Genomic DNA, 26,841 nt, shown 5'->3' on the forward strand with positions numbered 1-26,841 from the left:
TTGGTTATTTTGATGTAGATGACTTAATTGTCAACATACTTAGTGTTGCCAATTGAAACCATCCAGATGGAACAAAAACAAAATGTCATTTTCATTGTAATAATTCTATAAACCAGTCATTGTCATTTGTGATGCCATTGAATCAAATATCTCTAAAAAACCATAAACATAAAGGACATGTCATTGACATAATTCATAAACTAACAAACCATAAACATAAAAGATATCGCATTGTCTTAATTCATAAACCAGTTAAACATAAACAAGTGATGGTCATATTACAAAATGTCTCCCAAAAAGTTAAAATCAAAATACTTAGACATTAAATGTCTAAAAGAAGTTGTGAAACTGGCTTAATTGTGTCCCTTGAATTGTAACTTGATGTTGAGTTCCACCGTCAACTTGGCTTGATTGTATCCTTAAATTGTAGCTTGATGTTGAGTTCCATCGTCAACTTGGCTTGATTGTGTCCCTTGAATTGTAACTTGATGTTGAGTTCCATTGTCAACTTGGCTTGATTGTGTCCCCTGAATTGTAGCTTGTTGCATAATATAACAAAAGATAAATTAAATAAAAGACATAATATATGCCAAATTTTCATGAGAGCTGTAACATCCCACATTAATTAATCTAGAATATAATGTTTACATGCATAACTGATAACAGGTTCATTAAGGTTACAATACATAAAGAGTTTGAATGCACACGCAGGTGCTGAATAGAAGAATTCATAGGCAAGTGACAACAACTTAAATCTATTCATAACATAATAATATGCTAATAAATGTTCCAGCATGGTGTTGCTTTCCTTTACTCGGAGAACCCTTTGGCTTCAGTTGCGAGTTAAACTTCCCAGAATCTTTCTTTCTATTGTAGGCTTCACCTCTTTCCTTCCGAATATCACTAAGACCAGCCTCTGCATGATAACTCTTCTGAATCAAATCTCCAAGGTTGGCACTTTGTTGCATTGAGACATCATGTGCAATATCAGCTCTCAACCCAAAACGATACTTCTTCATCTTCCAAGCTTCGGTTGGAGCATCATTACCTTCAGCCACATAACGGATCAATTCATTAAATCTCATAGTATAATCAGTCACAGTCATGTTACCCTGCTTTAGCTCAGTCAATTCGCGCTCCATTTGGAACTGGTAACTTTCAGGAATGTAATGAGAAATGAAGAGACGTTTGAAATTCGTCCAATTCATCTCAATTTGACTTGACACCATATAGGCTTTGTTTCCCTCCCACCAATGGCAAGCATTGCCACGAAAGAATCGAGTGGCAAAATTCACGTTATCAGCTTCCGAGCACTCCATAGAGTCAAGTATGTCACCCATCCGTTGGATCCATTCTCTAGCCTTAGCTGGAACATACTCTCCCACAAATTCAGGAGGATTCATTCTGCAGAATTCTCTGAAAGCAGCATTTCCTCCCATATTCTGATTCTGCTGATTGTTCATTTGTTGTTGAAACATCATCATCATCTCCTGATGCTGCTGAGCTTGTTGTGCTTGGAATTGCTGATGTTGGTGCATCATGTGCGCCCACATATTCGCATTAGGATCTCCGGCGAATGCTTCTGCAAACCCTTCTGGCTCTTCTTGGGCATTCCTCCTAGTCCTTCCTCCACCACGACCCCTCTGATTTCCCGACATATTAATCTAGCTGTCATTGTCAAATCAAGTTAGCTAGGCTCAAAGTGATATAACACCTAGAATATATGTTAGGAATCCAAACGGATCCTACGGATTAATATTGTATTCTTAATGACCTCAGGCACGATATGAATCGACCTGCTCTGATACCAATTGTAACATCCCACATTAATTAATCTAGAATATAATGTGTACATGCATAACTGATAACAGGTTCATTAAGGTTACAATACATAAAGAGTTTGAATGCACACGCAGGTGCTGAATAGAAGAATTCATAGGCAAGTGACAACAACTTAAATCTATTCATAACATAATAATATGCTAATAAATGTTCCAGCATGAAGTCCTTGGACATAATCAGCTCCCTCCAAAAGCTTCTTACCTTATGCCACCTGCTTATCTGAAAAAAAAAAATGAATAGGCGTGGGATGAGACTACTAAGCCTCAGTGAGTCCTACTACCCGACTAATGGTAACTACACCGGGGAAAATTTTCCAAATAGTGTATATTTCTAATATGAATAAATTCTATAAGTCTTGCATAATATAAACAATCCAAGGTGTAACACACATAATAATTATCTTGTCAATTTTTATCATAACAGGATCACCCCGAGGTAAGCCGGTCCCGGAGTGCCTGGCCTGGTATTGCCGATAATAATATACGTCGGAATACAAACTGAGCTTACAATTGTTAATACTTAAATTTAGATTCTGAATGAATCCACTTGCAAGGTGTTAATGACCATGCATACTAATATTATAACTTGTCTGATTTCTTAGTTGTTGTCCTACCCAAAGAAAATAAACCTTCCTTGGTAATTCTAAACAATCATAGCCTCCTCTCCTAATTCTTAGTCTAAATGGATTTTAAAGCATACAAGGATTTCTGAAGCATCATGGAATCTAAGTGTTATAAAATGTAAAATTTTCTCAAAAATGCATTGAGTGAAAGGAATATGCACCGGTGCGAACTTATAGTTGCGCCGGCTCAAACTCTCTTTTCATCGGTTCATAAGTACTTAAATTTTTCCAGCAAACCTTGCACCGATTCAGACCCCGTTTGCACCGGTTCAACTTATCAAAAATTCCAACCTGCAATTCTGGAACCTCTTGCACCAGTTCATCACAAGAATGTACTGATGTAACAAGTCCAGTTTTGCCCATTGTACTGATTCTGAGCTAGATGAACCGATTCAACAAGACTTGCATCGATGCAAGTTCGTGCAAAGCTGTGAAAACAGAAAAACCAGAGTTCCAAACAGTTTATAATTTATTTGTTTACACTAGATTCCACAATTTTTCATCAATCCAAACATGTAGGGACTTATTCCAGCATTTAATTATTTCAATTTACAGTTCAATCCTAAATTCCTAAATTAACCTAAAGTTGTCATGCAAATTATATAGATTTGGGGAAAACTATGTTTCTAACTAATTCTAAGTTAGGAACCTAAGAACCCACCTGAGATTGAGCTTTGAATCTGCTATTGAAGCTCTGCTACTGCTACTGCTACTGTTTCCTTCCTTAACTCCTTTGCTCTACAACTTGAGTTCTTGAAAGGGTGAATAGAATTTCTCTAAGATGAGTTGTGGTTTGAATGATTCTGATTGTGTTGCTTAAGTGGGTATTTATACACAATTTTGAGAAGAAAATGACAGGGTGAAACTACAAATTCTGATTCTGCATGTATTGTGAATGGGTAAGATTTCGGTGAATTGAAACTGGTGTTATTGTTGATTGAAGAACAGAACACGAGGGATAGGAAGGAGAGGAAAAACATCGTTCAGATTCTAACTTGTTTACATGTAAAGGGAATGGTTAAGAGGGAGGTGAGCTTTGGAGTGTGTTGTTGTTACACGTGATGGAGAGAATGAAAGAGGGAAGTTATTCACTTGCTTTATGTTTTCCCTTTAATTCATGTGTTGTTATTGGTTAAAAAGGAAGGTGGGTGATAAGTGGTAGAGAGGGAGAGTCACGTGAGAGAGTTATGAAGGGAAGAGAGGATCTTTTTGCTCACAAAGCATGTGTGGGAGGAGTTATAAGAGTGGTGTTTGTCATAAAGCAATATATAGTGGACCACTTCCAATACTAAGTTTGTCAGTTAACACTCATTTGGTTTTTCTTAATTGATATTACTAGTAGAATAAGAATGGGGTTGTTACAAGAGCTCTCCCTGTTCGACAATCACAGGGATACTTTTTGCTCATAGGATTTCCCATTACTATCCTTTCCTTTGGATTATCATAATTTGTGACAGCATACAAACCTCCTTCCAATTCCTTTATGCAAGTGTTTTTATATTCTTCATATTTCTCTTGGAATTCCTTAAAAATTCTTGGAGTGTAAACATCTCCGGCTTGTATGAGCATACGAGCCTTTTTCATTTTTAATTTAGGCAGCTTATGTTTTGAATCATACTCAGCTTCTGCCTCATTGTTTCGTTTACAATTGACAGCCCTTTTGAAGTGTGTAAAAAATTGTACCAAATTTAAATCTGACTTCAAATGGTTTTTTAAATCAGCATTAAAGCTTTCACTTAATTGAGTAGATCTCATACCTGCAGTGAATGTTTTCCTAACATAAGCCCATGCCCATTTTTCCTTGAATTGAAAAATTGTATGCAACCACGAATGTTCCGAGACTTTATGCTCAACAAGCAAAGAATTCCAAGCATTAAGAAATTCACCCTCCTCTTCGTGTAGATCTATGCATGCTTCAAAATCCCCACGAAATCGTGAACTCTGTTGATATAAATGATTCACATGCCTCAAAGAGTTCTGTCTTATATGCCAAGTCCACAATCCATGAAATGTTTCCGGCATAACTATAGAAAGTGCCCTAGCCATAGCAGGATCTTGATCAGTTAGCATGGTTTTAGGCTTTGCTCCACCCACCGCTTTGAGGAAGGTTTCAAATAACCACTGAAAAGAAGGTATTGTTTCATCATATAACAATGTTGCCCCAAAAATGACTGTTTGCCTGTGATTATTAAGTCCAACAAATACTCCTAATGGCCGACAATCCTTATTTGTCTTGTATGTGGTATCAAATGTTATGACTTCACCAAAGTACCTATAATCATTTATCATTGGTGCATCCGCCCAAAATATATTAGTTATTAGCTCGTCCACATCCATTTGAAAGTCATAAAAGAACGAGGGATTTTCACTTTCTTGTTTGAAATACATCATCAATGCACCTACTTCACCATACTTTAGTGATTGCTTCCTTTTGGTTTTAAGGTAGAGAGAGAAGGAGCATCAGGTGAGGAAGAGAAAGGAAGAGGTCTGACTTTTTAGTCTCTTTCACTACTAATAGTCATATTTATAAGGACCACATGTGCACTTAATTACAAGGATACCATTTCCAAGTTTCCCATATTTACTAACCTTCCATATCTCACTTAATCCATATATTGCATCACCTCATTTTATGCAATAAACCCATTTAATCTTACTACTTTATTGAGTCATGGCTTGGGTTGTTACAGTAAGCAACTGAACATACTCTTCATTTTGGTTGTTACAGCATGTAAATTTAAACAATTACTACCACTCAAGTTACGGGTAGAAAAGTAACGGGTAGAAAAAAATTGCAAGGACTCGGTTATTTGATTCATAGAGAATAAGCAATTCATGTTTTTATACCTGATCAAAAGGAGGCGGTGGCTTTCCCCTGCAGAAGTTTGAAAGCGTCCAGGTAGCATTTCTCATCATAGAAAGCTTGGCAAGTTCATTCAATTGTGCCAAAAGAGGAACCAAGGCTCCATGACCGAGAACAAGATCACTGCATCTGGGAGAATCCCCAGCAACATTTCCTAAAGCCCACACTGCCTGAATACCAAAAACCACAGCAGAAGTGTTTAGTTTCCAAGAAAAAGATACCATGGTATGGTACAACTAAAAGGTTTTTCTTTCATTCTTCTGATATCTGTTACACAATAATAAATGAAACCACTCGGCAGAAACATAATGCATCTACAAAAATTATAAACACACACGCCAAGATCCAAAATTCTGGCAAAAAACAAGTTTCGTGGTTTTTCGAGGAAAAGTTATTTAGTTTAGAGCTATTCCTTTAATTTCATTTTAATAACACCCAAAAAATATTAGGACCCCAACCTATTTAAAAATTACTAATAGTCTCAGTTTCTGCATATTAAAGGTAAATGAAGGTAGTTAAGATATGTAGAATATACCGGTGTTCACGAACATCATCACTAGAAGAAGCAAGGAGCTTCACAAAAATTGGGACAGCCCCATGGTCAATTACCAACTTAGTGTTTTCAGACGTTCCAGAAGCGATATTTGTCAAAGCCCAAACTGCCTCAAACTACACCACAAAATACATGATATTTTAATTATTAGTAATTAATAATTAATTGCTAATTACTAACTAAATACACATATAAAACCCTGCTATACAAACCTGCAACTGTGGAAAATCTTACCTCAACAGAAACTCAACAAAACGAGAAACTACACCAGTCTGTATAACCTCCTCAGTCGGTGGAGTACGTATGTTTATCAATAAAATGTTTAATAAAACCTCCTCAACTACACCAGTCTGTATAACCTCCTCAATCGGTGGAGTACGGGTATGGGTGCGGGTACAGATACCTTAGTACCCACCCTGCCCCATACCCACATAATATATATTTATTTTATATATATTATTATTATTATTATTATTATTATTATTATTATTATTATTATTATTATTATCATTATTATATAATAACATATGTTTATCAATTTTTAAAAATACAACACTATTAAACTATTACACATTTTTAATAAAATGTTTATCTATAACCTAATACAAACACAATGTAATATGTTAACAAAGAAATGAACTTTAACACGATGTTAATCAAATTTTTGTTTATAATTTTCATGAGTCGACATTAAAAGCTTTTTAAATATTAATTATATTAAAACGATATGATATTTTATAATCGATCGATTTATTTTTAGTAAAAATGCGGGTAACGGGTATGGGTACTTAGGTACCCATAGAGTATGGGGACGGGTACAAAGGTTATTACCCACGCGGGTATGAGGATGGGTACGGGTATTTTTTCAAACCGCAGGTATGGGGATGGGTACTATAGTACCCTACCCATACCCTACCCATTGCCATCCCTATCCTAATTAGAGGAAATAAATTTGAAGTTGTTTGTCATGAAAGATGTAAGTGGTTCACATACTTGATGTAGTACATTTGCTTTATGAAAATTTTCTTTCTTTTGATCTTTAAGATTTGCAAGTATTAAAATGCAAGTTGCATTAGTAATTGATAATTACTCAAAAAAAAAACTAGCAGGTCTAAAAAAAACATTACCTTTCAACTACTTGAAGGTATAATCCTCTGAAGACCAAAAATCTTTATGATGACCGACAACATGTGAGTTTCATTATTATGAATAACCAATAAATTTTTAGCTTCAGTTTGGAATAATGAGCAGTACATTGTGTATCCAGAACAGAAGGACGCTGATTTACTATTTGCTATTGCCATGACATATGCTACAATTCCATTAAAAGCTTACTCTGCAACCACATACTTCAAAGAAGAAAAAACACCAGCAAAAATTTTAAATCAAAATCATCATGTTATTGTTACATTCACTCCCTGTTTGTTTATTCAAGAGAAGAAAGCAGGCTAAAACTGCACACTCACCTAGCCCTTTGTATCAAAAGCTTGCCACTAGAGTATTTTGTTATTAATGCGTTTAATTCCCGTTGCAGCTCTCTATGTCAACCACTGCATATTGTAGAAGAAAGGCAAAGTTAATTCATTTAATTTCATATAGATTTTCAGAGAGTCTGAGAGAACAATGAAGGGTAAACAACACGACTTTGATAAAGAAACCCTTTTTGACAGAATGAATACCAAAAAAGGACTCGGGAAGTAATTCCACAAAGAATCATCTAGTCGGTCACACGCAACGAATCTTGTCGATCTTGTCAAATACCTTATGCGAGGGAATCATCAAGTCAGTTCATGCAATGAAGGAGATGTGGTGGCAAGAGCAAGAACAAAGTCAAAATCATTCTGATAAATAAACTACACAAAATCATTCATAAATTAGAATCTACTCGTGAAATTGAAGCTGCACTCATTGCTCTTAGAAATTGTGTTCTAAAGCCTGAAAATCAAGTCATGGTAAAAGTGAAGTTAGATAAATTCTGTAATATCTTGCAGTTAGGACTTGGGATTTGACAACCTATGAAGGAAAAAATTCAGAACAAAAAATTCACCTTGCATTAGATAAAGTTGATTCAAAGAGCAGTTGTTTATATCTAGCTTGCAGCTATGCCAGATTGCCAGTACCCTTGAGGATCAGCAACACCTGTTGCCAAAATGTTCTTAATCTGAATCAAAGCAGTATCTCGAGGATCAGGGAAAAGACTTGTTGTATATCTCATTTATTCAGAGCTAACACCAAAAACATCAATCACTAATTTATATTGGGCAACAAAACAATCTAACCTGCCATGAGTCATATGTCGCGTTTACAAAGAAGATTGGTGTGGTGATTTGTGATACAACATATTGAGGGAAAAATCACTGCAACATAGTTCAGAAGTCGGAAGTATTAGTAACACCAAAAATGAAATCGCAATGATAAGAAAATAGAACTATAGTTCACAAACTTACCAGCCTTGGACTGGGCCTTGAAGTGCATGATCTAGGCAAATTCTTTGCAGAGCCCTATTAGAAAAAAAGAAAACGAAAATCAGACAATAATATTTAATAATTTAGCTAGAAAGATTCATTTAAATGAAAAGGTAGAAAAGATATGTGGCAGTTTTTTGTGTGTAGATCTGCTAGTGAATAAATGATACTATTTAGTTAAGGTGAGAGCTACGTCTTCCATAACTTTTAGTTAATACATGATGTTTCTGAATTGATGTTGAATTTTTCGTTTGAGGTCAGGTCCACTTTGGCCTTTCCACAACTTAGCTTCATCAAATGGAACAGGAAATGGAACTTGGGGTTGTAAAGAAGCTGTTTTATCAAGGATTCTGTTTTAAGGTCCGCATTAGGATTACTTGTATTGTACTCAGCCTGCTCGAGATAATCTGCAGCCTAAACATAGATTGCATCATGAATACTTCTTAACTGAAATAGATTGCATCATGAATACTTCTTAACTGAAAGTTCTAAAAGAAGAAAAGTATATATCAAGATCAATCAATTAAAATCAGGGCAAATTATACTCACTTTGGTTACAGCTCGCAGGACAAAGAGAAAAAGTGAAATACAAATTTCTGACACGATCGGAGTATTTTTGGACTCGATCATACAACAAAGTCAGATTTTGGCCCCACCGGAATAATAAAAAGGAAGGAAAGAAGTTAGCATCTTCTTAATTTATGCTTTGCATTAGAGTAACAATTTATATGTTGCCAATTTATTTTTGTGTATATAAGAAAAAATATATAACAGAAGAGTACCTACAAGCTTAAATATGTTATACTGTATTGATATCATTATCATGAAAGCAATGAAAATGTTTCTTTTGAAATAGAAAATTTAAGGCCCCGTTGACTTTATGATAACATTTTCTACCCAAATTTTAGAAAATGCTTTCACTTTTCGCATAGTAAATAGGGTCTCAGCTACTTCAGAGAAGAGCCCAGAAAAGTAGAACTAAAGCTTACAAGGGGGTGAAAAGGCAAAACAGTGATGCACTTACGAAAACCACTGGAGACCATATGCTAACAATTGTCAAAGCATTGTGATTATCTGCAAAAATAAAGGCACTTAATAAGCCAATAGCATCAACAGGAAACAAAAAGACATAGCCATAAACTTAAACAGACCACTGCATACTTTTAGAGACAAAAAACTAAAATTTTCTCTTTTATTATGTCCCTTGTTGGTTTCACAAGTGGCTTGATATGCAAACCTCAAAAATAAAACATTCAAGTGTACAAGCATATAAGTATGCGTACAGTAGGTACAAGCAACACTATCCACTCACCCACATATGAAATTCTTCTTGACTTATATGCCTATATGTTCTTGTGTGCCTATATGTGTGGTCCAAGACTAAGAACCTCTCACAAGGTCCAAGACTAAGAACCTCTCACAAGGTCTTGGCATTAAATTTTCCATCATTGAAAGCAATAATTGCTAAACCCTGAAAAGTTGGAATAACGTGAAAAAACATTATGATGCCAAAATCAGGTATTGCAACAACCGTGAAACTAAATTCTGATTAAAATTATATAAAATCATAAAACAATTTATGGTCAATAACAGCAGATGAGAACAGCAGCGTACAAATCTGGAACATCATGAAAAGAAATATCCACAATCATAATAAGATTGCTCTAGTTCAGTATATGTCAACCAAAAATTCACCATCTGTGAAATGTTTAAACTATTTTGGAATACTAAATAAAAATTAGGAGAAAGTAATTACAAGAAATCGTTGTCTCCGGAGCTTTAAATGTGACTAGGGACACATAACAAAAACAAAAAAATTAATTATGTTGAATAGATAAATGTACTTCAACTTAAAAGTTAATATGCAATTTCAGTGTTATCTTCTGCATGAAAAAGAACAACTACGATTATAAAGTTGAGAAAACGCGGTGAAAGTTTACCTCAACTATAGATGATAACCTTGATGAAAGCATGGGGTTAAAATAGTTGGGCCAGATTTCTGTCAACGTCAGCCAATGGTGTGATGGGCTATATGAATAGGAAATTTTAGTCAACTTCATATATAAAGTACATTGGCAATGTCAAAGAAAGAATATGTCGAGAAGATAACGAGTTATTCAATATGATTCACTTCCATTTCTTATCCAATCTAATTAGAGAGATGTAAAGATTCATACAATTTTTCAATCTATAGACCGACTGAAGATTACTGAGGCCGGAAAACATGAAATTAACACATAAACTTGATGCACTTCATTATTCACATCTCTATCGAGATCTAAGAAAGAAGCCAAAGTAGCCATTGCACTAACCTTGACAGATGCATGTCATCTTTAATCTTCACAAGGATAGATGATTGATGATCCGAAAGCACAGTACCTGCAACCTCGAGCTATGCGGCATGGCAAACCTATATAATCTGCTGCATAAACAAAAAAAAAAACCGTGCATAAGTATCAATATCTCACTCTTAAGTTGTGCCTTATTTGAATTTATCAGCTCGCGTATCATTTAGTAAAACATATATATATATATATATATATATATATATATATATATATATATATATATATATATAAATGACTATTGGTTGAGAAAATCAATGACAAAGGATATTGAATAAAAACGATTATTGGAAAGTACTGGTAATATAACTAATGTAATGAATTAATAAAATAAATACCTCATCATGATTTCTGGTCCAGTAACAGAAAGTGCTAGAAAAATTCTTCCTTGCCAAGCAAAGCTAGAGAGAAGGGTCAAACTTTGTTTGTGCAGCTTCCCGATCTTTCAGCTGTTCCATACTGGTAAGATTTTTTATCATATTGATAAAAATGCCAACCCCAACAATAAAAATATATGTTGACAATTTTTTTTCTGCGTTTAAGAAAAAAAATAACAGAAGAATACCTACATGCTTAAATATGCTATACTGTATAAATATGCTATACTGTGTAGATATCATTAGCATGAAAGCAGTGAAAATTTTTCTTTTGAAACAGAAAATTTAAGGCCCTGTTGACTTTATGAAAACATTTTCTATTTGCATATTCAAATTATGTGTTCATTTTAACTTTCTAATAAGATTTGAGACTCTTGAAGTGAACCATTGTCATGGAAAGAAGATAAAATGTTACGTAGGGATGATTTTTTTTTTTTGGAAATAATGAATTCTTTTTGGCATTTTCATTGTTCCAAAAAGTGCACACCATTTGTTTACTTCAAGAGTAATCTTCGGTCCAAAAAAAAGAAAGAAGAAAAGAGATTCTTATCTCCATGTTAGCAAATTAAAGTGAACACAAATTTTAGAAAATGCTTTCACTTTTCACATAGTAAATAGGGTCTCAGCTATTTCAGAGAAGAGGAATAAAAGATTTACCATATTTGTAGCTTCGTCAACTAGGTAATCAGCAGCTATATGAACTTATATGGTCTTGACCCTTCACAGGTTGCTCAAAAGCACAGCAGGAACAAAAGCTCTGGAGAAAAGCATGCAGGATAAAGTTCCATCTAAAATAAAACAATGGTTTTTCCCAAAAAAAAAATAAATAAAAAAATAAATAAATAAACCAACTGTACACCAACTAAAGAAATTTTTAAACCATTGCCGTTTACATCAAAATTTTAAATAATACAGCGAACACATGGAATAATGAATGGATTTCTAAATGTAGGTCTCATTAATAAAGAGGTTCCTTGGATATACAAACCTAAGATCCGGTAAACATTCATTAAAAGCCCTTGTGTCTTCATCATCCCATATGGGTTCAACAACAGAATCTTACCCAGCAGCAGAAGAAACAGCCTCCTCACCACTAGTTACCCTTGTTGTGTGGCCATCCTCCAGAATTACAGGAGGCTGCATATCAAGTGCTTCAGCTAATCTGTAACAAGACAACCATAATTACAGCACAGAAGAATTAAATGGAATAATTAGAGACATCAAAGCAACATATTCCACTTATAGTCTACATTAGACAGACAACATCGTCGGCATGAATGAAACTTAAAAATTTTATAACAAGTAAAACAAAACTATCTTGCAGAGACATTACAAATTGGTATAGCACGACCGCCCGTTACAAATTATCTATTTTTATCAATTTTGGGGGAACCTCGATGAGAGAGATAAAGTCCACCTTAGTCTTAACTCAGTATATATGAAACAAAATGTACTTATGTTTCCAACCAACTGAATGGCCAAAATATATACAAATAACGCACTGAAAGGCCAAAATATGCATGGGCAACCATACATGTAAACCTTAAATTGGGTTCATAGTACTTTTTGCAAAAACATATGTAAATAATAGATATACAAAACGAAGTAGCCATTTGACATGTAAACATGAAAAGTCAACTATACGAAAGCAACTTACGATGAGACATTGTGGTACAAATGATCATCATAGGATTTATCAAGTTTTTCATATGAAGCGAGCTTTTCATCGCTAAGCTCGCCTTTTGCATTCAAAATCTTAGAATTCTCATGCTCCATTAATCGAAGTGACGGTCAAGAAATTAAAGACATCAATGATTACAAGGACAAACAAAACCATTTGCACATATTTGATGGAAAAATGTAGCCAGAAAAGAGAAGGTGAAGACAAACAATAATAAAGAATGTTTACAAATAAAGAAATGCTTACAGAATGCTCGGACTGTAGTCAGATTTTACATAAGCCTGGAGACTAAAATAGTGCACATTTCTAGACTCATTATCCAGCCTAGCAATAACCAATCGGCTTTCTCAAATTTGGTCTTTGTTAAGAACATATGAAATGACTATCTATTTTGAATTTTAAAATAAAGGAACTAAAAACTACAGTGCTAATTAGATTAAGAAGAATTAAAACTCACTTCTTAGTAGGCTGGGTAGAGTTTTCCACTAGAAGATCTCTTATCTTCTCATTGTAAACCTCCAACATACTAACATGTAAGTCATACTTCATTACACCCTTTCTCTCTTCGGATATCCTAAACAATTCTTCAAGTGTTCGGTAATTAAATCCCCTCTCTTCTGGTGTTCCCTCCATTGTAAATGTTTTACTAGTTCCAGTTTGCCCATAAGCAAATATACAGACATTAAAACCATCCTTTACTGATTAACAATAGGTTTAGTTTGAGAAAAAACAGCCTCTGCATCATTATCAAATAACACACATTTGATCAGCTTCGAGAATGAAAATGAAATATTTAATGCAACGATAAAAGTTGCAACTCCTAATATACCTTACCTTGGTTATTGAATGAAAATGCGAAATTTCTCAGTGAGCATTTGAACCAAACAGTTATTTGTATCACAAAAAAGAAAAAAAATAAAATAAAGTCAATTGTGTGGGGATAGAAGAGTAAATTAGTAATTTCTATAGAAATATTTAACATTAACATATATGTGTGGAAGTATAACTAGACCAGAAATACACACACACACACACACACAAACACACCAGAGAAAGATATTCCTAACCTGCCTTTACTGCTTCTTGCAACGTTTCAAGTCCCGTATGCAAGGAAACCATATGATGCCTGGAAACCATATTAAGTTAACTACACAGCAACAATAGCAAAATATATTCGAAAAAGGGATTTATATTGTACAGTACATGATTAAGAAGCTCCGTGAGGGATGAAAATAAACCGAATAACTGTGGTTGGACAATTACTTTCTTTGCTTTAGGTAGAAGTTGAGCAAATGCCCTGCAGGCACCTACTTTTACAGGTGGAGGCCTGTCAGATTAAAAGTTAGAAGAAAGCTTGATGTACAAAGAATACAAATTGACACGTGTTTGCTTACACATTCATTGTAATTGCCTTCAGTGCAGCATCAAGAGAGTGCTCTAGTACTTGATTGCTTATTTGTAAATTAAGAGAAGTTAAAAGTTTGACAGAGAAGGAGTGCCTATCTGAGAAAATAAAATAGGACAGAAAATAGTTACCACAGAGGAGAATTTGGCAACTGTAGTAAAGATACGAGCATATAGAAAGGGGTATTCAAGAGAATCTGTAACAAAAAAAAGAGGGAAAGTGAAATAAATACACACACGCGCATATGCATGCATCATAACTGAAGCATAACGGAAGCTTAAGGAAGCATTTGAGAAATGACCTATTAGAAAGTCCTCGGCAACAATCTGTTCAATCATGTTCTTTAAGTTACTTGTCCGAAACCCTGACTCCTATATGAAAAACATAAAATATATATCAAAGTATAAGTATATCTCAGTGCAAAATATAACCCAGTTATTGAAAATGGAGATATAAATTTTAAGCATGTATATCAGCCCATAAGAATTAAGAAAACTGAAATCAATATCGTGTACATGTTTCTCAAGCAGTTGTTCTGAAAGAGAGGACAAGGCAAAAAGAGTAGCTTCTCTTATCTGACACAATTAATATGTATAGCACTGACTTTAGACCTTTGCATTTTCCTACTTCATCAGCTAACTTCCTCTTTAGACCAGTAAAACTTTTCAGCCCTGGATGAAAACCAAAATCAGCTACAGATTTAGGTCATGTTTGAATTAACAGCTTAACTATGCATAATATGTATAGCACTGACTTTAGACATTTGCATTTTCCTACTTCATCAGCTAACTTCCTCTTTAGACCAGAAAAACTTTTCAGCCCTGGATGAAAACCAAAATCAACTACAGATTTAGATCATGTTTGAATTAACAGCTTAACTATACGCTTATATATCAACTATTTTTATAAAAAAATAATAAAATGAAGTGAAGTTGTTTTTATATAAACAATAAGCTGTGTTCATAAACAATTTGGGGAACTAATAAAAATAAGCTAGAAATAGTTCATAAACAATGTAGTACATTTCCTTTATGAAAATTTTCTTTCTTTTGATCTTTCTGATTTGCAAGTATTAAAATGCAAGTTGCATTAGTAATTGATAATTAATCAAGAAAAACTACCCAGGTCTAAAAAAACATTACCTTTTGACTACTTGAAGGCTATCATGTAACTTCTTTGTTTCCTTCTCGTCGTGTTTGGCCTTTTCTGCCTTTTATTATGACAAATTTACGGGTTTCAGTAATTAAAGAAAACACTGTTATTCTTATTGAAAGCAACCTTATACTTTAACATACCATTTGTTTGTACTTAAACAGCTCACTGAGGTCTACTTGTTTGCGAGCTGGGCCACTCTCAATTCCACGAACACATGTGGCAAAATTCAGGGAATACAGAAGATACAAATATTAATGAGATATCATTCTGCAAGAATGTGTTCTATAGTCGAAAAGAAAATCAAATGTAAGGAATGTGGGCTGCTTTGGAAGCAAGGGGAGAAATAACATCACCTAGTGCCGAAATAATGGAACATCCAGTAGAATAACAGAATTACATAAAAAATGACAAACTATAACTGTAATACATTAAGCACCATCCTATTACATCTTGATCCATCAAAAACTCAACTTTTTTATGTGCCTGACCTATAATTTCCATCCATTTCTGCAGCGGGAAAAATTGTAAATCACATGCATTAATTATCATACTTGGTTTCCAGAAAATTTTCACAAAACTTGGGCATAACATGAAGGATATTTGGCAAATAACATGGCTTCTAAAGTAATCACAATTCAATTCAAAATACCTGATTTGGGAGCTGCATCAAACGCTAAATATATTCATCCCTCTTTTGTGCATCAGACTCTGCTTGAATCATATGAGAATCATACGAGCCACCTACAATTTTAAAAAATATAACTTATTGGTGCTAAACAAAATGAATTGATAATGGAAGATTTGTGTGGCCAGTTTAACAAGAAAATAAATTGTATACTGAAAGTCTAGAACAAACTGATATTCTTGAGAAACTTCTAGACACTGCTGTAAAATCGGAAAGATAATCTTTAATCTAGGTTTAAGAAAGAATTGGACATACCTCCCAGACCCTAATATATTTTGATTCTGAAGAAGTCGTCTGCATGAGTGCGCAACTATTTTTTGGCTTAAAAATAAGTAATTTACTCCTTTTCCATTAATAATCGTGTTTCCAATTTCCAGGTGTCACAGCCTGAAAAAAGTATTCCAGATTTTAAGAAAATGAATTTGGAGCTATTCTTTTCTGAGACAAGTCCCACGGTACAAAAGGTTATGGAGGATTTTCACGTCGAGATTATAACATATGAACACATGTAATCATTATATCCATATTAGGAAAAACACAAGTCCCACATTGAATAGAGATAAGGCCTTAAATGTGTTTTTAAAGAGTGGCACCTCAACTTACAAGCCATAATAGAGACATTACTCCGAGGTACAATATTATTCTTTCACAATTGTGGCTTGTAAAATGACAGGTGACACTCTTTATAAAAACTTAATGATATTCCTACAATCAATTTACTGATTTTCTGAATGTGATGGTATGATTAAATTTGATAATTTTCCATTCATTTACTTTAGAAATCGTCGAAGGTTAGTCAAGGGGAAAAGAGTTGCAGGAAGTAAATTGAAAAGTTGGTGGAACAGGCTATCTTCTCTTCAGGTATGGTTGTATTGGCTGTCCATTGTGTTTTTTTCCTTCAAAAATACTCGTGAGAAGGAATTCAGATCAGATTGTGGAAAAAAAAGGCTTGGGTTATGTTTCTTTAATCTGCCATTCATACATGCATAAAATGCAGGAAAAAATCAATATATTCAGATTTTGCTGAAATCTGAGCGAAACAGTGCTTTAATATGAACTAGAAAGTGAGTAGTTCCTTCAATAGAACGGAGGAAATTCTTCCACTAACTATTTTTATCAAACTTTGTCCGGTTTAATGTCATTTTCCTGCATTATTTGAATAAGCTCTGATTTGTAAGCATTCTATTTGCAGGAAAGATAAATGATGATAAAGAATTACCTGGTGCAGCTTTATTATGCTTCTCTTTCACTCCTAAAAATGTACTCAGCCTGCTCGAGATAATCTGCAGCCTAAAGTGAAACATAGATTGCATCATGAACACTTCTTAACTGAAAGTTCTAAATATATATCAAGATCAATCAATTAAAATCAGGGCAAATTATACTCACTTTGGTTACTGCTCGCTGGACAAAGAGAAAAGTGAAATACAAATATCAGACATGATCGGGGTATTTTAGGACTCGATCATACAACAAAGTCAGATTTTGTCCCCAATAGAATAATAAAAAGGAAGGAAAGAAGTTAGTATCTTCTTAATTTATAGTAACAATTTTATATGTTGCCAAATTATTTTTGTGCATAAGAAAAAATATAACAGAAGAGTACCTACATGCTTAAATATGCTATAGTGTATTGATATCATTATCATGAAAGCAATGAAAATGTTTCTTTAAACTGTCTCAAACAGACTTACAAGTGTTTATGCTAGTAGATAAGTTCAATTAAGTCTATCCAAACAGACTCTTATTATATACCAGAAAGACTATTTCCTTATATATTATATACCAGAAAGACTATTTCCTTGTATCAATGAATGGTTGCAAGTAGTAACTTCAATTAACTCACCAGGAATGAACAGAGATTCGGGATCACCACAATTGCAATGGAAGTTGGAATTATCATAATATGATCACTGTATAACCCAGCACAGTAAACTAAACAAAGGTCAGTTATGCTGATATTATAAAATCCAGTGAGTTCAAAATTTATCAGAGAACAAGTGACCTAAATCTCGATATGAAATACAGTATTTCAAATTAGTAACAATTCAAGTAGACATGTAGATGCAGCATGATGAGAAGAATGAATGAAAGAGAGTATTGAAAAAATCTCTCTGCTCAGCCGTTTCATCATTTCATTTTTATTTTTATTTTCAAAACCACCAAACCTTCAATTTAAACAGTGCATAGAAATTTTAAAGAGTAATTGAAAAACATAAACACAATAACATCTGAATAATACCAAAAACAATTTAAAGGTAAGATTTCTGGAACCTAGCACGAGTACCACGACCACCAAACTTCTTAGGCTCACAGCGTCTATGATCAGCAACAAGAAGAGTACGATCATAACGAACAAGAATATCAGGGCTTCAAAATTGAGGTAGATGATTTGTCCTGAAAAGAAAAATAATGACAAAATATAGATCAATAGTAGAAACGACGTAAGAGTAAAGAAAATTTTAACTCGAGAATATTGCTTACATTTAATGCCTTTTCAATTCCAGGAATGAGTGACCCAATGTGGTCTGCAAGACAGTTGGGCAAGACAATGAGTTCTTTCAGAACTTGGTCTCACTGATAAGGCCAGCCAAAATAACAGGTTTCCATAAATATAAATGAAAAGCATAAGAAAGGGTGCATAGTTGTGTTAAATACTTAATACAAAAATACTGGAGGTACTTCTTGCATTATAATATTTCAAGACACGGACAAAAATTAAGTATGTTGTTAACTGTCCAAATACTCACGAAATCACTACGTATATCAGCTACACAATCTTTAGACTAGTGCAGAAACTTTTTCTAATCCCTAGTTTTCATGTTTGCATATTTATAATAAACTGAGCATGTCATATTACCTGACACAGATTATAATTTTGTTGTAGTCCCAATCTTCAACCCATCTACATACATATAGCACATCCTGGATAGTTGTTATAAACTTTTAATTACCAATTTAAAAAAGGTGCTAATCTTTTACTACTTGTCACATGTTTTACAGACAAACCAACTAAGTTTATTTAGTTAATAACTATAACAGACAAAAACTATGATGATAATCAAAGCACAATAAAGAAGAAAAAAATTACGTAAAACACTTATGAAGGAGTTTATGCTTACAAGTCAAGGCTTGGAAAATATATTCCTTCCACACCATTGCAGAGAACAATGACCTTCTTTTGAAGTACTACCTGCCCATTGTTTTTGTTGCATCCATACAAAAACCTCCAATATAGTCAAAAATACAAACTACAAGAAGCAAAACAAAATTATGTTTATTCAAAAACCTAAAGAAATGTGTTAAAATGGCAGACATGGTTGACTCTTAGGATACAAATAGGGGATGTGGAGAAAAAACATGAACCATGTCTATAAAACTTTCTTGGTTTATCAGAATCTGATAATTCAAAATTAAACTTCACTTTACAAGCAGGGAAGAAATAATCGGTGCTTCCAAGATTCTTCAAGAAACAGATAATAAAAATCAGAATAAAACAATTACATATCAACTGTGGTGGTGTAATGGATAAACCTTCAATTATAACGTTTCCATTAATCACTACGTTTATCATCTTCTTTATGTTCCTATGTATAATTGTAATGAAGTTGTTCTGAGAATACTTGTCCACTGTTAATACAGCCGATGTCAGCAAATATACATGCCAAGCTTAATTAGAATAATGTTTTTATTTAACTACCACCCGGTGATCTGCTCTCCAGAAAGCTCTGCAGCATCAAAGCCCTCCTGTAATACATCATACCACGCACTGCAAATCCAAAGAGGAGGGGATTGAAGAAATATTAGCACAGTGTGCAGGGAAGAAAATTTTTACTGAAAATACACTATTTATGCATAAACTCATGTCAAATGGAAACTCAAACTTATACGAACAGGATTGGGCAAGAAATTATAACCTGTTCTAGCCAGAGTCTGCCCTTGATAAGATGCCCAAAAGCGAAGTTCCAAAGCATCACTAGAATTTTCTTGAAGTTCTGCATCCTCAGTAGACGAATCTCGACCAATTCTTTCAAGAAAATGGACCCACTCATCTGCAATGTAAAATAATTGAATTTCAATCCCAAAATAGCAAGGTTCGTCGTAACAAAAATCATTCCATGTACGCCTCCTATCCACTAAGAGCTATAATTTTTCAAACAGTTCCCTCTTGACAGAAAATTGGCAAGAAAAATTTACTTCCCCTGCTGCATTTTTTTTTTTGCTCCAAAATTGACTAAGAATGGGAAAGGGGAACACGATAGGGTAATAATGAAGTTATAAGACATAACGATTAATGGATAAATCTTTCAAGAATCAAAAGTAAATACAACTCTAACAAGGACGGAAACAGCCTGCATTCAGTCAATATTTTAGAAACATAACATTGTATTAGTGTTGTTCTTCGAGAAAAGAAAAAGTCCAATTCTATGAGGAATGAAATGATTGTATTGTTGATTCTTTCTATGATACAGATTATAGTATTTATACAATGCAAACGAAAATAACAGGAAATTCAACCAACACTAACTGTTTCAACTGACCTAACTGCCAGTACAGAAAGTAAGCAAAACTTTCAATTTTACATCATATATATACTCTGATACATTGAGTACCGAGAACTCTAAGAACTCTGACATTGCATGTTCAAAGGGGGGAATCAAAGAGAAAAGAAACATTACCTGGAAATATCTTTTGAAGATAGAATAGAATAGAAATTCCATCTTCATTCTCCTATTTCAATTCAGATGTACTATAAAGCACAGTTTCACTATAGTATGGAGTGAAAACACTGACAAATAAAACACAATCAACAAATGTTAAATATTAAGAGAGATAGAATTAACACAATAAAGTATAAGTATATGCATGTGCACTCATACCTGAATGGTAATGTTTCACTAACAGGTTTTGCCCTGGCTTCTAGATTTTTTGGAACATTAGCATCAGTGTCCTTTACGGCAAGCAGAAGATATAACCGCTTCACAAGCTCTTTCTACAAAAAGAAACCTTATTAATTACATGATATGTATAAACAGTGAAAAAAGGATATCAAAATCACTAGTTGTCTTAGAAGATCTATTCCTCTTATGATGGGCTACAGAATGAGAAACTACACAACAATGTTAAACCTATTAATTTATGATTGTTTCCCCTATCTCATGTAGAAAACTAAGTTACATAAACAAATAAACATATAAATAAATTTCAAAATTCTAAATCTCTTAGCCATATGAATGCACAAATGAAGAAATATGATTCAAACTCTACTGAAGAAACATGCATAATATTCTCAATTGACGAACATAAAACATTAAAACTTTGGAAACAAGTGATGACATCCAAAATACCGGTGTGGTTAGATGAAGATGCAAGATGGGGCTGAACTGGCAACACTTCCAGCATTTCTCAACCATTGTGGAACTAAAGCAGGTTCACTTTTTTCCATAATGAACACTGAACATGATCAGAATCAACCAAAAAAAGCAAAACCACCTTCACCAGCCCCAACAACAGCACTGTTATTATACTCTGAATACTAAACTAAACTACTCAATCCAATTCTCTCATCTCATTTTCCTCTGTCTAACCCTAAAAAATTAATCACAAATTCAAGACTCAAACAATGCCGAACCCAAATCGGCACCTTAACAAACCCCAATCTTGTAACAAAAGACAACGCCGTAAAGGAAAAGCTTATTTAACCGCTATCTTCAATTAGAAAGATGGATTCAAACAAAATCTTGAAAACTCAGAACAGCATAATCTCTCACATAAGAGATAAAGTATTCACGAAAACAATCGATTAACCAAAACAAACAAAACCATTCAAGAATTAGGCACGATTGAAAAACCCAAAAAAAAATTATCGCTATCGCCCTATTAGGGTGAAGAATGCTTATCGTAAACAGAAACCCTAGAAATTTGGGAATTGGAAATTGAAAAGGAAATAAAATTCATCCAAAACCTAGGGTTCCAGAGAGAGAAATTTGGGAATTGGAAATTGAAAAGAAAAAAAAAAAGGAGAAAATTAATCGATAACAAGGATTAAGGAAACGCACCAGTTTCGATAACGGTCTTAAACAACGTAACAGTGATGATGATGATGATGATGATTTTGTGAAATTATTATGATGATTTATGATTATGAAGAATGTGTTTGGAAGAACAAGAGTTTTACTGCAAAGTGTTGTTGAAGTGTTGTTGATTGTGTGTTTTAGGAATGAGAAATGGAAATGGAAATAAGAAAAGAAGAGAGAAAGAGAGCGTTGTTGGAGAGAGTGGGAAGTTAGAAAAATAGGATTTTCTTTCTGCGAGGAGAGTGGTGTGCGGCGTGTGTGTGAAAAGGGGTCCAGTTAAGCTTATGCACCATGCATAATTGCTATGTGCGCCCCATATTGCTACGCGCGTCCCCCAACTGCTATGCGCCCCCCATTTTCTAGCCCCAATTTCTAGCGCGCCCCCCATATTGCTATGCGCGCCCCCCAATTGCTACGCCCCCCCCATTTTCTAGCCCCCCAATTTCTAGCGCACCCCCCCAGGTTTTTTTTTTTTTAGATTTCTAGCGCACCCCTCAGATTTTTTTTATCACGCTTTTAATTTTGATTGATTGAATTTTATTTTATTTTATTGATTAGGGATAAATTTCAGAGTATTATGTATGGCTAATTATTTTAGTAGTTAGTTTTAAACTAAAATCATGCCAAACCATCATCGTTGTAACCGCTGCAAGCTCTTCAATCTTCTTCGCTCTCGCTATCTTCGTTTTCCAATCGGAATCTTACAAATCGATTCTCTTGAATCGAACGAAAACGAGAACGAATTGCAATTTCTGAGATGAATCGGAATCGGAGTTTTGCAATTTCTGAGATGAATTGGAATCGGAGTTCGTGAGAGAAGGTGTGAGTTCGTGAGAGAAGGTGAATAAGATGAACAGTGATCGCGGATGAACAGTGATCACGTTTTCACTGTTTCGCGTAAGAGAAGATGAACAGTGAATTTTCGTTACAATTATTCTGAAAACCATTGTGCTGGTTAAATGGTTTCAGAGAGTTAAAAAGTGAAACCATTTGTATTATAAAATGGTTTTATGTGTTTATTGAAATCAATATTGTGTTTTTATGGTTTTAAAAATCCTGGAAACCATTATGCTGATTAAATGGTTTCAGAGAGTTAAAAAGTGAAACCATTTGTATTATAAAATGGTTTTATGTGTTTATTGAAATCAATATTGTGTTTTTATGGTTTTAAAAATCCTGGAAACCATTATGCTGGTTAAATGGTTTCAGAGAGTTAAAAAGTGAAACCATTTGTATTATAAAATGGTTTTATGTGTTTATTGAAATCAATATTGTGTTTTTAATATTGAATTTATTGTATTATTGAAATAATATTCCTTCATTATTATTACTATTACTGAACCAAATTAACATCTCAAGATTCTCTAACCAATAATCACTCAACAATTATAAAAAAAAATAAAAAATTAATCACTCTACTTTGTCTCCATTCAGCAAAAACACAAATATTTAATCACTAAAAAAAACCTCATCACAAAAAGAAAAACCAAGCTACCCAATTCGAGTCTAATTCATATGTTCTTCATTACCGTTCAAATTCGATTCTGAGACAAAAAAAAAAGCCTAGAAATCTAAAAAAAACAAAACCTGGGGGGGTGCGCTAGAAATTGGGGGGCTAGAAAATGGGGGGGGGGCGCGTAGCAATTGGGGGGCGCGCGTAGCAATTGGGCTTTCAGGCCTAGTAGGCTAAAAATAAAAACAAAACGTGTGCATCAGCAGAAAGGGGGTGGGGATAGCGAGCCTTTGGGGGGGCTGGGGGGCGCGCGCGAGAAATTTCTGGGGGTCGCGCGAGTAATTCTGGGCTTATGCACCATGCATAAACATCCCCTTATGCATATTAACTTTTGCCTGTGAAAAGAGTTAAGATTTGCTTCAGGTTCTCCTATACTCCAGTTTTCCGGTTCTTTTAATAGAATAATGACCGTGGACAAAAATAAATTAACGGGTCGAATTAAAAAGGAAAATTAAAGTAAACAATTGGGATTTCTTGCACGATACCTCGTTTCGTTGCCGCCGCTGTGTCTTTCACTCTTCGTCAGTGACTCGTCTTTTTCTTCCTCCTTGCCTCACCGTCGCGATGTCTCCATTGTGCTACCATTTTCCCCTTTTCAGTTTTAAGATTGGAGATTGTTTGGTTGTATTTTCAATTTTAGGAATTCGAAGCTTTTGCAATTTCATGTTCTCTGAGTCCAAAAAAAATTCATGGTCATTGTATTTATAAGAAATCTGGGTTGCTGCACATATAGTGTGATGTCCCTACCAACTAAGCTTAGCTCACGGAGACTAATAATAATATTCTATTTCTAATATAATACTAGTGGCCAGACGGGCACGTTCAATGCTCGTTTGTGTGATCCAATTTTATGAAAATAAAAACCTGTTAAAAAATATTAATGGTTTGATAAAAACAAAAGAGTATAGAAGTTATTTTTTGTTTGAGAGAATGAGTTATTAAGGGCTCGTTTGTCCCAGCTTTTTTTATAGCTTATGCAATTTTTATATATTATTATAAGTTTGTCAAAGTAGTTTATGATAAAATAACTTATAAAATTACAATTTTCACTGGTGTAAACTTATAAAATAGCATAAAACCTAATTTTTATCGCATAAAATGTTTGCATATATATGCTCTAAAAAAAGTTGTGTCAAACGAGTCCTAAGTTTAAGATAGAAGTTACGAAGAAACAAATTAGAAATTAATAAGAGTTTAAAAAAAACTGTTAAGGGTATTATGGGAATTACAAAAAAAAAGCTACACCAAAATTTAACTATTCCCTTTGTATATCTATTTATATATCTATTTATATATCTATCTATACTAATTACTAACATGTTAAAATCGATTACCACCAAAGTTACTAATTTATCCTCGTTACTTTTAATCACGTTACAAGTTTTATATCATTCATTGTAATTTTACTAGAAAAATAAAAATAAATATAGAAAGATATAAGATAAGTAAAAAAAAATGACATGCTTAAAAATAAAAACAAAACATATTATAGATTAGAACAAAACAAAATAATCTATTACTAATATATTAAAATTGATTGTGTTCTGGACTGGGCCAAGGGCTGGCCCAATCCCTTCTGCCCGACATTTGGGGCACAGCCCAATAAGGGAAGACTTCCCCGACACGTCAGCCAATGACGTGTCCTGCTCGACTTAACGGATTAGCACCACGTTAACCACGTGCTCATACATCCGCGCATGTTGATCCACTCCTATGTAGCTTAACAGCTAAGCAGCACGTTTAACACGTGCTCCTTCATCCAACCACAGCTGTCACGGAGCTTATCCCTTACCCGCGAATAGCGGAACGGCTCCAACCAAGATAGAGGCAAATAACGGCCTTCCCCTACGATACAGGGACTATCTTGGCAGTTGAGTCTATTGGGCCGGTTATCCCGGCCCAATAGACCAACCTTTGGCCCAACGCTGGGGGCACTATATAAGCTCTCCTAGACAGGAGAGCCAGGTATTCTGAATCATTCTGCATTCTACTTTCTCTCTCTTCTTTTGTATCTCTTGTTCTCTTGCTGACTTAGGCATCGGAGCACCTGCAGGTACAAACCCCCCCTTCGGTGTGAAAGCTTGCTCAACGGACCGGCCTCAACCTTTCTGGTCAACAGGTTAGATCAGTGGCGCCGTCTGTGGGGACCTGAGTTCTTCCCCATCTTTACTCTTTCTCAAAGAAACAAAGATCAAAACCGATTCCGTTTTTCAACAAACAATTTTCATCATGGCTAGTTCATCACAGCAACTCAACACCGATACCGGCGACGAGAACATGCTCAACGTTCCACCCTCTCCGCTGCTGCAACATAACGCCGTTCTATCACCGGTGCGTGACGATACCACCGTAGCACGCGGCCCAGAAACCGACCCCCGCGACGGACGGGAAACCTCACTCTCGTCCGATTAAGAAGACGTCGAGGTTCTAACCGATCGTCGAATGGGCAAACGCCCACAGTTCAAGCAAGAAACTCCGGCAAACAACGCTGGACAGCCCGCCACCTTGGCCAATTCCGAGATCACTGCCTTGATCGTTGCTCTGAAACAAACAACGGAAGCCATCCAGGCTCAAGGTCGTCGATTAGACGAGCAAAGTGAAAGAATCGCCGCGCTGGAAAGGAGCCGGCGCCGCAGAAAGACCAACTCTCCCCCGCGGAGACACCAGGCTACTCCTTCCCCTCCCCGTCCGGCAGTCGTCAAACATCGACGCCCCGACCTAGAGAGGGTCGAAGTTACTCCTCGGAAGAGGGATCGTACTCCTCCACATCGCGAGGGTAGGCTCTCCCCGGGCAAGAAAGGGAAACACGAAGCTCTGCGCCGCCATTCACCTCAAGGGTTGGCGCTGATGTCCAAGCAGGGCGCGTCGGGCAGCTACCGTCCTCGCAAATCTCGCAGTCCAACGCCCATGCCCGGCGATTATTCTCCACGGTCTTCCGAGGACTATTCTCCCAACGGGAGTGACGAGGGCGATCCCCGATGCCCCCTGTCCAAAAACATCTTGAGGAAGCATATCCCAAAGGGCTTCGAGAGACCTCCTACGCTCCCCGCGTACGATGGTTTGACCGACCCTAATGATCACATAGCTAATGTCAACGCTAACCTGGATTTCAGGAATATTAGCGGTGCCATTAGGTGCAGACTTTTCCCGACCACACTGAGGAAGGGAGCGATGGCATGGTACCAAAGCCTGCCCCCTCAATCTATCCACTCATGGAGGGATCTTACAGAACAGTTCTGCAGACACTTCACTACTTCC

General features: G+C 35.2%; 1 protein-coding gene across 50 annotated transcripts; it reads right to left on the reverse strand.

Annotated features, from left to right (window-relative positions):
* Window positions 1-594: 594 nt before the first annotated feature.
* Window positions 595-22,322, reverse strand: LOC123894316 (protein FAR1-RELATED SEQUENCE 5-like). 50 transcript variants are annotated; one of them, XR_006803695.1, is made up of 42 exons: window positions 22,053-22,322; window positions 20,874-20,986; window positions 20,673-20,782; window positions 19,911-20,045; window positions 19,697-19,762; window positions 19,528-19,623; window positions 19,116-19,244; window positions 18,854-18,918; window positions 18,478-18,521; window positions 17,840-18,390; window positions 17,383-17,397; window positions 17,213-17,283; window positions 16,249-16,380; window positions 15,958-16,049; window positions 15,449-15,815; window positions 15,296-15,363; window positions 14,908-14,974; window positions 14,669-14,824; window positions 14,455-14,524; window positions 14,285-14,349; window positions 14,143-14,199; window positions 13,952-14,075; window positions 13,583-13,874; window positions 13,206-13,484; window positions 12,056-12,229; window positions 11,725-11,824; window positions 11,029-11,149; window positions 10,658-10,767; window positions 10,286-10,373; window positions 9,658-9,816; window positions 8,895-9,419; window positions 8,328-8,759; window positions 8,160-8,237; window positions 7,928-8,019; window positions 7,766-7,815; window positions 7,560-7,641; window positions 7,347-7,430; window positions 7,008-7,229; window positions 5,863-5,996; window positions 3,126-5,497; window positions 2,044-2,061; window positions 595-1,668 (listed from the first exon to the last, which is right to left on the reverse strand). XR_006803695.1 is itself a non-coding variant. In XM_045944280.1 (38 exons), the coding sequence occupies exon 38, from the start codon at window positions 1,656-1,658 to the stop codon at window positions 756-758; it is 903 nt and encodes a 300-aa protein (XP_045800236.1). In that variant the 5' UTR covers window positions 1,659-1,668; window positions 3,126-5,497; window positions 5,863-5,996; window positions 7,008-7,229; window positions 7,347-7,430; window positions 7,560-7,815; window positions 7,928-8,019; window positions 8,160-8,237; window positions 8,328-8,759; window positions 8,895-9,419; window positions 9,658-9,816; window positions 10,286-10,373; window positions 10,658-10,767; window positions 11,029-11,149; window positions 11,725-11,824; window positions 12,056-12,229; window positions 13,206-13,484; window positions 13,583-13,874; window positions 13,952-14,075; window positions 14,143-14,199; window positions 14,285-14,349; window positions 14,455-14,524; window positions 14,669-14,824; window positions 14,908-14,974; window positions 15,296-15,363; window positions 15,449-15,815; window positions 15,958-16,049; window positions 16,249-16,380; window positions 17,213-17,283; window positions 17,383-17,397; window positions 17,840-18,390; window positions 18,478-18,521; window positions 18,854-18,918; window positions 19,116-19,762; window positions 19,911-20,045; window positions 20,673-20,782; window positions 20,874-20,986; window positions 22,053-22,322; the 3' UTR covers window positions 595-755. The 50 variants fall into 50 exon arrangements, 5 of the variants coding, with proteins under 5 accessions (XP_045800236.1, XP_045800237.1, XP_045800238.1 ...); XR_006803696.1 differs by having other exon boundaries at window positions 19,694-19,762; XR_006803713.1 differs by having other exon boundaries at window positions 3,126-4,585; window positions 5,312-5,497; window positions 7,008-7,049; ... (3 more) ...; window positions 10,658-10,764; window positions 19,116-19,762.
* Window positions 22,323-26,841: the final 4,519 nt, after the last annotated feature.

Source organism: Trifolium pratense, linkage group LG7 (assembly GCF_020283565.1).
Source record: "Trifolium pratense cultivar HEN17-A07 linkage group LG7, ARS_RC_1.1, whole genome shotgun sequence".
NCBI lineage: Eukaryota > Viridiplantae > Streptophyta > Magnoliopsida > Fabales > Fabaceae > Trifolium > Trifolium pratense.